The 12,294-nt window shown below is 47.8% G+C and overlaps 1 protein-coding gene across 1 annotated transcript in view; it reads right to left on the minus strand.

Annotated features, from left to right (window-relative positions):
* The window catches only part of LOC310756478 (von Willebrand factor A domain-containing protein 7-like), a 39,841-nt gene extending 35,118 nt beyond the window's left edge, over positions 1-4,723 (minus strand). Inside the window, exons 1-2 of the mRNA XM_083600629.1 lie at positions 4,325-4,723; positions 2,542-2,664 (exon numbers count right to left, since the gene is read on the minus strand). Coding sequence (XP_083456755.1) covers positions 2,542-2,664; positions 4,325-4,607 — 406 coding nt within the window. The 5' untranslated portion in view covers positions 4,608-4,723. The remainder of the gene's footprint in view (positions 1-2,541; positions 2,665-4,324) is intronic.
* Between the last annotated feature and the right edge of the window lie 7,571 nt (positions 4,724-12,294).

A 12,294-nucleotide genomic window follows, 5' to 3' on the forward strand; every position in this document is an offset into this window, starting at 1 on the left:
GTAAAAGCATAAAGACACTAGCAGGACTGGAATAATACCTTCAATGTAAAATAGTAGAGTTATGACAATATACGCAATAAGTATGTGACGTATATACCAGCTGCTGAGAGGGAGGGAAGTCAAGACTCGGCAGAGTCAAAAGGATTATACTGTGATAATAAGGATTGCTGGAAAAAGGGTTATATGAATATTTTTTTTTGAAAAAAAATGCTTTAAATCAACATTAAATAAAAAGAAATAAAATAGAAGAATTTTAAAGCCCCAATTTCTTCTGTGTCCCTTGAAGTTGTATTCATTCAACTTGTTTTTATTATTGCTTGTTAGCTGCCCTGAGCCCAGCCTTGGCTGGGGAGGGCGGGGTATAAATAAAAATTATTATTATTATTAAACCAGATTCCCAACGGGATGCTATTCCCTCTTCCCTGGAACCTCTTACTCCAGAGATGGTGACGTTGTGGCCTTCAAATGCTGCTGAGGCTCAAATTTCCCCCACCCCTGAGCGCTGTCTGTGCTTGCAGGGACTGATGGGTGGTAGAGGCCAACAATCTTTGACGGGCCACAAGATACCCCTCCCTGTTTTGATCCAAGATTGGAGGTATGCTTGGCTGTAGGCTTGGTGATTTGTAATTTCAACAGTTCTGGCATCTGGGTGGGTCAAGAGGCTGTAGGCTTGGGGGCAGGCTCTCCGTTGGTCAGTGGGAGCAGAACTACAGTAGTATCTCTAGATACGAACAGGATCCGTTCTGGAGCCCCGTTCGCATCTAGAGGTAAACGTAACTAGTGCCGGCGCGTCGCTTTTCGCCGCTTCTGCGCATGTGCGTGACGTCATTTTGAGCGTCTGCGCATGCGCAAGCGGCGAAACCCGGAAGTAGCGCGCTCTGTTGCTTCCGGGTTGCCGAGGAGCGCAACTCGAACACGCTCAACTCGAAGCATATTTAACCTGAGGTATGACTGTAATCACAAAAGCTTCAGTCCCAGGGCTGGACTAAGGTGCTAGAGCAGTCCCAAGGCTGCCGTGTGACATTTTGCTACCGAGTTAGTGGGCAAGGTGGTTTCAAAACCCACCAGGCTGGCAGCTGAATTACAGTGGTACCTCGGGTTAAGAACGGTTTCCGGTTAAGAATGGACCTCTAGAACGAATTAAGTTCTTAACCCGAGGTACCACTGTACTTCAAATCTGGTGAAGAAACCTCATCTGTACCCCATGGGCTTCCATGGCAGGCCTCGTGGCACACGCCTTGCACCCCAGCTCTCAGTAGCTGCTGCCCAAAGTGGCCACCTCCCTTGGAGAACTGGGCCCAAGCTAACAAAATGAAGTCCAACAAGGACAAATGTAAGGTTCTGCGCTTAGGCAGGAAGAACCAGATGCACAAATATAAGATGTGGGACACCTGGCTTACTAGCAGTACATTTGAAAAGATCTAGGGGTCTTGGTGGACCACAAGCTTAATATGAGTCAACAGTGTGATTCAGCAGCAAACAAAAGCTAACGCTCTTCAAGGCTGCATCAACAGAAGTATAGTGTCCAGATCAAGGGAAGTACCGTATTTTTCACCCTATAGGACGCACTTTTCCACCTCCAAAAATGAAGGGAAAATGTGTGTGCGTCCTATGGGGCGAATGCAGGCTCCTTGGCTTCAGCGATAGCAACGCTAAGCCTCCGAAGCCTGTGCACCGCCGTGCACCCTTTAAAGAGCGCGCCGCTCTTGGGGGCTTTTCCCCGAGGAGGGACAAGGGACTGACTGGCCATTTCAGTCCCTTCTCCCTCCTGGTCGAAAAGCCCGCAGGAGTCACATGCGGCTCCTGTGGGCTTTTGCGGGAGGTGGGGGAATTCCGCAGGGAGAAGGTCTTGGAGTAGCGCACAGGCTGCGTGCAGCCTGTCCGCTGCTCCCAGAGCTGTTGGGGGGGGGGGGAAATCATATTTTTTCCCCTTGATTTCCCCCCCTGAAAACTAGGTGTGCCCTATGGGCCAGTGCGCCCTATAGGGCGAAAAATTCGGTAATAGTCCCACTCTATTCTGCCTTGGTCAGACCACACCTGGAATACTGTGTCCAATTCTGGGCACCACCATTTAAGAAGGATGTTAAACTGGAATGTGTGCAGAGGAGGGCAGCTAAGATGGTCAAGGGTCTGGAAACCGAGCCTTATGAGGAGCAGTTGAAGGAGCTGGGTGTGTTTAGCCTGGAAAAGAGGAGACTCAACTCGAGGGCTGTCCCATGCAAGAGGGACAACGCTTATTTTCTCCTGCTCTGGAGGGTCGGACTTGACAGTAACTGCTGTTCAGCAGTGGAACAGTCTCCTTCGGGAGGCGGTGGGCCAGCTTGGGTAGGTGGGCAGGGCCACACACCTGTCAATCACTTACCAAAGTCTGGGGATGGGGAGAGGGGAACACATGGTTGAAGCAGGACCCAGAAGGATAGCACGTCCTGCTCGTTGGCAAAGGGTTCAGTCCTGCTCTCTGTGGGGATCTGAGCCCCCAACACATCACCCCAAACATCGCTCCGTGCACCTTCATCCCACAAAAGCCACACCGCCTCTTACTTTGGACAATCTTTTCGCAGTAGAAGAAGTAGCTGTTGTCCTTCTTGTGGTCAGTTTCCACTTGATTGTTTGCGTCGACAAGTTCCTGCATGGCTTTGAGTAACCGACTGGGAGAGATGTCAGCTGTGCAAGAAAAAAGGGAAAGGTCCCATTAGTTTGGAACCACACAAATCTGCACATGAAAATGCAGCTGCTTTTTGAAGTGGTCCTGATCCCCGAGGCACTTGTATGCGCAAGCAGAGGTGGATATGCTCTGCTCCCTGAACTGCATGTGGACCTCAGCCTAATTTGATGGGAATACCAAGGAACGGGGGGGTGGGGGGAACAAGGGAAAGGAGGTGGCAGAGGTAAAGAAAAGGGGGTGGCATGGAAAAAGAAAAACAGAAGGGTGAAAGGGGCGACACAGAGAGAACAAGAAGGGGAGGAACAGAGGAAACTGGGTGAGGGAAAAGATGAACTTGGCAGCATGCAGACCAGACAGATAAGATAATAAAGTGACCCCTGCTTTAAGGTTTGACAGTGGGAAAAAGGATAGGATGAGAAGGATGGGGACATTATAGGCACTCACACAGCCTTCTAGTAATAGTAATAGAAATAGTTTCTTAACATGTACCTTGCCCATCCGACAGGGTTTCCCCAGTCACTCTGGGAGACTTTCAACAGAATGCAAAAAAACACAGTGAAACGTTAGATACAGTGGTACCTTGGGTTACAGACACTTCAGCTTACAGACGCTTCAGGTTACAGACTCCGCTAACCCAGAAATAGTACCTTGGGTTAAGAACTTTGCTTCAGGATGAGAACAGAAATTGTGCTTGGGCGGCGTGGCAGCAGCAGGAGGCCCCATTAGCTAAAGTGCTGCTTCAGGTTAAGAACAGTTTCAGGTTAAGAACGGACCTCCGGAACGAGTTAAGTTCTTAACCCGAGGTACCCACTGTATTAAAATCTTTATGATACAGGGCTGCCTTCAGGTTTCTTCAGAAAGTTGTATAATTGTTCATCTCCTTGACATCTGATGGGATAGTAGGATAGATCCACATGCCCAAATCTCCCCTAAGATAAATGGGGTTTAGTGACTACTTAGGGGTGGGAAGCTGACAACCAGGATTTTTTTAGATCTCTAGGGTGGGTGGAGGGATGCGGGTGGCACTGTGGGTTAAACCACAGAGCCTAGGACTTGCCGATCAGAAGATTGGTGGTTCGAATCCCTGCGACAGGGTGAGCTCCCAGTGCTTGGTCCCTACTCCTGCCAACCTAGCAGTTTGAAAGCACGTCAAAGTGCAAGTAGATAAATAGGTACCGCTCCGGCGGGAAGGTAAACAGTGTTTCCGTGCGCTGCTCTGGTTTGCCAGAAGGGGCTTAATCATGCTGGCCACAAGACCCGGAAGTTATACGCTGGCTCCCTTGGCCAATAAAGCAAGATGAGCGCTGCAACCCCAGAGTCAGTCATGACTGGACCTAATGGTCAGAGTTCCCTTTACCTGGAGGGTGGGTGGACCTTTAGGTTTTTAAGAGGAAAGGCTCAGACTGGCAGCCGTGACTCTCAGGTCTGTTACCAGGGGCCAGGAGGTCTACTGCGTTAAGGACTCCTGGGCTCTGTCAGCTGGCATAGATGGGAGCAATGAGACCAAGCATTTGTGGATCCAAGTCTCCTGGTCCTGCTGGGAAGCAAATGAGGTCAGATTCCTAGCAAGGCTGCGCAGGGTCGATGCTCTGCAAAAGCCACAAGGTCCAGTTGCATCGGGCAAGGAGAAGTCTTCACGCCGATGCCTTCTGAGCTTACCTTTGTAGAAGGCCTTGAAGAGCCGAGTAGCATCCAAAGGCTTCATATTTTCCAGCTCTCCTGGGGCCACAGGTGTTTTCCCAGGCAACGGGTTCCTCTCCATGTAACGGGCGACAGCCCGCAGCACCCCTGCTGTCGTGATGTCAGCATCTGTGAAGACTGCCGGATCTATACCTCCCGATTCATGGTTGGGGAGGAATCCGCTCACGTTGTCCAGGCAGAAGAGCAGGGAGAGCAGCAACATGCTTTGAAGCTGGGTGGAGGAGGAGACAAGGGAACACATCTTCTGCAGATGTTCTGCAGTGTGCTCCTCACCCAGGTTGTTAAATAGCTGAGCCTGCACTGGAACCTCTTATCTATTCAGTCTACTCCCTCCTACTTATTGGCAGACAGATAGGATTTCTGGGGAAAACCTGACTCCCAACTCCCATCTGGGGAAGGGCTCTAGCTCAATGGGTCTGGACCTCTGGGTCAAGTTTCTTATGCAACATATCTTAGGTTCCATCCCCAGCATGTCTAGATAAGGCTGGAAAACAACTCCAGCTGATGCCCTGGAAAACCCTTGCCAGTCTCTTCTGAGCTAGATGAGTCAATTATGCAGATTCCTGTGTTTATTGATCAACCACCGTTCACCACAATCTCCCAGATAGAAAAGGGAGAGGTGCCACAATGAGAGTCAATGTGGTGTAGTGGTTAAGAGCGGTGGACTCGTAATCTGGTGAACTGGGTTCGATTCCCCACTCCTCCACATGCAGCTGCTTGATGACCTTGGGCCAGTCACACTTCTCTCTGAAGTCTCTCAGCCCCACTCACCACACAGAGTGTTTGTTGTAGGGGAGGTAGGGAAAGGAGAATGTTAGCCACTTTGAGACTTCTTTGGGTAGTGATAAAGCGGGATATCAAATCCAAACTCTCCTTCTCTTTCTTTCTTTCTTTCTTTCTTTCTTTCTTCCCTATGAATAAATATAACAGGACTATCAAATGTCCTGTAAAATGTGCATTGTTTTAAAATTTATTTTTATGATTTTATTTGCATTGCTTTTCTTCTTACAGGTTAAACAACGGCAAGGAATTCTGGATGCAATGCTGCTCACACATCATGGGTGAGGAGGGGCAGAGAGGCTAAGGAATATGCAGATCTGCATACAAATGGCATACAAATGCATTAGTGTATTAATGGACTTTGAAATGCGATAAGCCAGCCCCTCTGCTAAGTGGCGCCCTGGATGTCTAGCCTAAAGTTTTACTCTGGTGGCACCACCAGGAGGGATCATAGAATTGCAGAACTGGAAGGGATTCCATGGGTCATCTAGTCCAACCCCCTACAATGTAGGAATCTCAGCTAAAGCAACCAGGACAGATGACCATCCAACCTCTGCTTAAAAACCTCCAAGGAAAGAGAATCCACCACCAGACTGTTCCACTGTTGAACAGCGCTTCCTGGTGTTGAGTCAGAATCTGCTTTCTTTTAACTAGAAGCCATTGGTTCAAGTCCTACCCTCCAGAGCAGGAGAAAACAAGCTTGTTCCCTCCTCCATGGGACAGCCCTTGAGATATTTGAAGAGGGATATCCTATCTCCTCCCAGTCTCCTCTTTTCCAGGCTAAACATACCCAGTTCCCTCAATCAACCATTTCTCATAAGGCTTGGTTTCCAGACCCTTGATCATCTTGGTTGCCCTCTTCTGCACACGTTCCAGCTTGTCAACATCCTTCTTAAATTGTGGTGCTTGGAATTGGACACAATATTCCAGGCGTTGTCTGACCAAGGCAGAATAGAGCGGCACTATTACTTCCCTTGATCTGGGCACTATGCTGGGCCTAGAAGAGCATTAGCTTTCGTTTGCTGCTGCATCACACTGTTGACTCATGTTAAGCTTGTGGTCCACCAAGACCTCTAGATCTTTTCAAATGTACTGCTAGTAAGCCAGGTGTCCCACATCTTATACATCACATCTTATATTTGTACATCTAGTTCTTCCTGCCTAAGTGGAGAGCCTTACATTTATCCCTATTGAACTTCATTTTGTTAGCTTGGGGCCAGTTCTCCAGTCTATTAAGGTCATTTTGAATTCTGATTCTGTCTTCTGCGGCATTAGCTAACTCTCCCAGTTTGGTGTCATCTGCAGATTTGATGAGCATCCCCTCAATTCCTTCATTCACGTCATTTATAAAGACGTTGAACAACAATGGGCCCAGGACAGAACCCCACAGCACCCCACTTGTCACTTTCCCCCAGGTTGATGAGGAACCATTTTAGTACTCTTTGGGTTCATTCAGTCAACCAGCTACAAATCCACCTTACAGTTACCTCGTTCAACCCACATTTTACCAGCTTCCTCACAAGAATATCCTGGGGAACTTTGTCAAAATCCTTACTGAAATCAAGATACACTATGTCCACAGCATTCCCCTGATCCACCAAGCTTGTAACTCCCTCAAACAAAGAAATGAGATTCGCCTGTCATGAATTATTTTTGAGAAACCCATGTTGGGTCTTGGTAATCACAGCATCCTTTTTTAAGAGCTCACAGACTGACCGTTGAATTATCTGTTCTAGGACCTTCCCTGGTATCGATGTCAAGCTCACCGGTTGGTAGTTACCTGGATCTTCCCCCTCCCTTTGAAGATGAGGAGCATCAACACTGCAACAAGGGAATGCTTCCAGTTGTGGCTCCTGCTATTATGACAACATAATAATAATAACAATTTATTATTTGTACCCCTCCCATCTGGCTGGGTTTCCCCAGCCACTCTGGGCTGCTTCCAACAAAGATGAAAAATACATTAAAATGTCACACATTAAAAACTTCCCTAAACAGGGCTGCCTTCAGATGTCTTCTAAATGTCAGGTAGTTGTTTATCTCTTTGACATCTGATGGGAGGGCGTTCCACAGGGCAGGTGCCACTACCGAGAAGGCCCTCTGCCTGGTTCCCTGTAGCTTTACTTCTCGCAGTGAGGGAACCACCAGAAGGCCCTCGGCGCTGGACCTCAGTGTCCAGGCAGAATGATGGGGGTGGAGACACTCCTTCAGGTATACAGGACCGAGGCTGTTTTATGTACAGTTATGTACAGTTAGTTCTAACAGACAAGGAAGACGAAAAAGCAAGGAGTCTGTCTGTGTTTGCTTGTATTGTATCTCACATATTGGTTATATCCACTCAGCCAGTAGCTGGTTTCTAGCAACCTTTTACAGAACAACTGGGGTCTTCTCTAGGTCTGGCTCCATGTCTGCAAACCTATGTCCACTACTAGGAATTTAGGGGTTTTTTTTTTACACTGGTGCAGTTGGTTAGAGCGTGGTGCTGATAATGCCAAGGCTGCAGGTTCGATCCCTGTATGGGACAGCTGCATCTTCCTGCAATGCAAGGGGGTTGGAATCGATGATCCTCAGTGTTAAGTTGTGGGTGAACATATCGGATGACACAGCGATTCTTCAAACAGCTCTTGTTTATTCACAGGCCAGAACAGAACTGAACTGAAGGGTTCAGCCAGCCTGCTTATATAGAGCTCCACTACAACGCAACTGTAACCACTTTCTGTAACTATCCAATCACTGAATGTCACTTTCAACCCCCTATTTGCATATGTGGACCTGAGTAAAAACTATCTACAGTATCCCCCTGCTGGCCCAGGGTGAGAACTTCAGTACATAACACTCAGGGTCCCTTCCAACTCTACAATTCTATGATTCTATGACTACTCCATTTTATAGAATGCAGCTGGATAATTTCCCTTGCCCTTTTCTGCAAGGACTGGGGAAGATCCTTGCCTGAAACTAGAGAGCTGAGGGCTTGTCCACATTTACCTTTCCTCTGTGCTTTACAGGCAAAAGACCACCCTTGAAAGCTCCAGAACTTTCCCTCAGAAAACCTGCTTTTTACTACTGAATCAGAGCAAATAGCAGTCAGTGGAAATCCCCAAACTGCCGTTAGTTGCTCTTCAGCTTTAAAGAGCAGGTTTTCATGGGAAAAGCTGCGGAGCGAAAAGAAGAGAGCTCAAACATGGAGCGTTAACCTGTGCCTGGAAAGAACAGGGCAAAAGGTATAAGTGCAGATAAACCCCGAGTTGCTGCCACAATGCGCTAAAAATTCTGAGCTAGCGAAGAAAACGAATGTCAACTAGTTTGTGGCAATGTTTGCCTGTGCAAAGTTTGAAGGGATGAGACTCCAGCCCCAGGCTTCACTTATGCCTTTGCAGAGAATATTCTTTCAGGTGTATTTCAAGCTCTAAATCTACCCTCTGGGTTCTGCCCCTGGGGACGAACCACACATTAGGCTTAATGCCTCGTTTGCTGCTGTCCCTTTAACAAATTGCAGGCAAGGGGGGAAATCCCAGTTCCTGCGAACTGCAGCTCTGAATACCACCAGTCCCTTGTGCCTGTAGTTCTTTCATTTTGGAAAACAAACACAATTGCATAGCAGTGTGTGCCTTAATCAGAATGTGTGGCTTTGGCCCTGCTTAGTGTGAAACGCCCTTCACCTGCAGATATTTTGGCCAAAAGAAGAGGCCAAATCCATGCAGGTCTTCAGCCAAGTCAGTTCTTCGGAAAAAGATGTTTACAGCAAAGTGAGTTCAAGATGAAGGTCATGTCCACACAGGAACGGGCAACTTTATCAGTTTCAGTTTCTTATTTTTCCAATCATAAGTTCAACTCTCCCCATTTCCACATCAGCATGTAATTTTTTTTTTAAGTCATCAGTATTGTTGTTTGGTTTTTCCTAATGTATGCCTTTTTGTATGTACTTTTGCTTAATTTACACACTTTTTTGCAAAGCACTTTTCCCTGATATAAATCATTTTTTTTCTGTTATTTTCATAAATCTATGCATTTTTAAGCACACTTTGCCCTAGTATATGTATTTTGGTAAACATTACATGGCCAGTAGCGTAGGTAGCCGGGGGCAGGGTGGGGAGGTGTTATGAGAAAAAAACTGTTCCTTTTCCCTTATGGGGTACCCAAGAGCCCATATAGAGTCCTTTTGTAGGTTCTCTATCGGTAGGAGAAAATAACAGAGACCAACCAGAGAATATTGAGAAGCAAAGCAGCTAGTAAGCCTGAGCTTTATTAAAGCTGTTGCAACAGGGTGCTCCCCCACACGCAGGAGAGCGGAGGAGGACCCAGAGCCATGCGTGCAAGCCCTTATATATAGACATGTTAAATGAATCATTAAATTTAAAGAACAGCCCCAGAAACATCATACATACATCACAGAAGGGGTGTGGCCCAAGACCACACCCCAGATACATCACACCTACATCACAGAAAAGGCGGTCTACAACAGAAATCTGAGTGCGTTGTTTATCTCCTGTCTGGCAAGTTATCTGGTTGCATTTTCTGGGTTTTGGCCACTCTTTTGTTATTATAATCTAGGCCACAGGCCACAGGCTCACACCCTGTTCATATCTTGAATGTGCCGTTAAGACAGGATTTGTGAGGAAAGACAGGATTTGTGAGGAAAGAGACAACGGGGAGATTTCCCACTTTGACCCTGCAGAGAAATATTTGAGGTCAATTTGTTCAGGACCTTTTCTGTGGGGTTTCAGACATGTAGTTTAGTTATGAACTTTTTTTTTTAAAAAAAAATACGACCTTAAAGAGTGGTTCGTGTCTGACGGGGGAGGTGGCATTTAGGGCGCCATGGGGGTCTACATTGACTGCTGCACCTTGAGAGCTTTGTTTCTGGGTGGCAGGGGAGCTTGTGTACAGCACTGTGCCTCCTCGGCTGCAGGGGGGCTGCTCTGAAAAAACTCAACAAACCTTTTCCTAAAAGAACAGTCAATTTCCGTCTGCTGGCGGAGGTTGCTGCATGTCTGGAGAACCACGTCGCAAAACCTGGAGAATTTATAGAAAGGTTTTCCTCCCTCTCATAATGCCCAAAGAAGCTGAATGCTTGGAGAATCGGGCCAGGCAAAAGGAAGTGCTTCTTCACACAGGGCATCGTTAACCAGGAAACACTGGCCTGCGAGCGCTGCAATTGGAGAACAGCCTTTACCAAAAGTGTCATGGGCTTTGAAGACACTTGAACTCAAGATGAAAGGGAGAAGTGTGCTAAGAGGAAGACACGCTTGGCAAACCCTCACCGTGATCAACTCCTGCCCGGAAACCTAGGTCCATAGCTGTCAACCGTCCCTTATTTGGCAGGAAACTCTCTTATCCCAGAGCTGTTTCCTGCTGCTGTCCCGGATTGATGATGTCCCTTAAATTTCCTGGGTTTCTAAGGAAGCAGCTACTCTCCCTCCCTCCCTGCTAGCCAGGGAGGAGGGAGGCTCCAACTGTGTTGCTTGGCTGCGTTGCTCACCCAATAAGGAGTCTAAGAATGACTGGGGGGGGTGGAGCTTGCATGCCTTGTGCCGATCAAATCGGCCGCGTTGCCTGGGGACTCGCCTTTGCTCAGCGCTTCCCAGCGGAGAGGTGACGGTGGTTTTCCTTGCTGCATCCCCTTTGCCGGGTTGCTGCGCTGTGGGAACCACCGCTTGAGGCTTCGTTTGGCTGCTGGCTGGGCTTTCTGCCTTTGGCTTGGAGGGGCTCAGAAGTTGAACATACCTATGCTTGGAATCGGATGGATACATCATCGACGGCCCACTCAACCTTGCCGGGGAAAAGGTCTGTCTGGAGAGGGGGGACATGGTGGGGGGAAAAGGAAAGGAGCTGGTTGAGTACAATGGTGGGCGGCGATCTTGTGGGGGTGTGTGCTTTTGGATTTGTTTTGGAGGCTCTTTCGATTGATTGTTATGGGGGAAAGGAAAGGAGCTGGTTGACTAAAATCCCTTATTTTGGCTGCTGATCCCTTATTTTCAAGGCTGCTGGTCCCTTATTTTCTAATCTGTAAGTTGACAGCTATGCCTAGGTCCCCAGTGTGGAAGGACGTGTGGATCCAGAATTGGCCTCCACAGTCACTTGTGGACTCACTGTTAAAACCCGTGTTTATGGAAGACAATCTGACTCGGCTACGAGTGATTGCCAAAGGAGAAGAAGTGAAACTATGGAATTTGCTCCCACACGAGGCAGTGATAGACGCTGCCTTGGCTGGCTTTTAAAGAGAATGTAAGAACATAGGAAGTGTCTTCCGGATCAGGCCAATGGCCCACCTGGCCTAGCATCCTGTTCTCGCAAGACCAGCCAGATGCCTTTGGCAAACCTGCAAGAGAATCGGGGGTTTGTTTTTTAAGTGACTCATCCAACCTTATTTGGGAACCTTATTTGCCTTGAGTGCTGTGTTCCCTATTGGGAATCAGATGCCTGTGGCAAAAGTGGGCCAGGGGCAAAAATGGGAAAGTTACTTTCTACAGTAGTTAGTTACTACATGTGATTTTACCCCTTCCTTTATCCTCCTAGGCTAGCCAGAGGCACTGTCAGGGTTCAAGAGCACCATTTAACCTAGCAAAAGGACTCCTCGCAGGGCCAGAAAAGGTGTTTCTTGGGGAAAGGTCTTGAGGGTGGCCCTAATAATAGTAATAATAATAATAATAAACAATAATAATAAATTATTATTTGTACCCTGCCCATCTGGCTGGGTTTCCCCAGCCACTCTGGGTGGCTTCCAACAAAGATTAAAAATTCATCAAAATGTCACACATTAAAAAACTTCCCTGAACAGGGCTGCCTTCAGATGTCTTCTAGATGTCAGGTAGTTGTTGTTCTCTTTGACATCTGGTGGGAGGGCGTTCCACAGGGCGGGCGCCACTACCGAGAAGGCCCTTTGCCTGGTTCGCTGTAGCTTTGCTTCTCGCAATGAGGGAACCGCCAGAAGGCCCTTGGCGCTGGACCTCAGCGTCCGGGCAGAATGATGGGGGTGGAGACGCTCCTTCAGGTATACAGGGCCGAGGCCGTTTAGGGCTTTAAAGGTCAGCACCAACACTTTGAATTGTGCTCGGAAATGTACTCTGAGCTTGAGGTTCCACACACCTGTTCTCCAAGGTTGAGCTCTTCAAAGAATGGTTCTGTAATTTTGCAGAAGAAGGTGGATG

This window comes from Podarcis filfolensis (assembly GCF_964270895.1).
Source record: "Podarcis filfolensis genome assembly, chromosome: 2".
Taxonomy (NCBI): Eukaryota; Metazoa; Chordata; class Lepidosauria; order Squamata; family Lacertidae; genus Podarcis; species Podarcis filfolensis.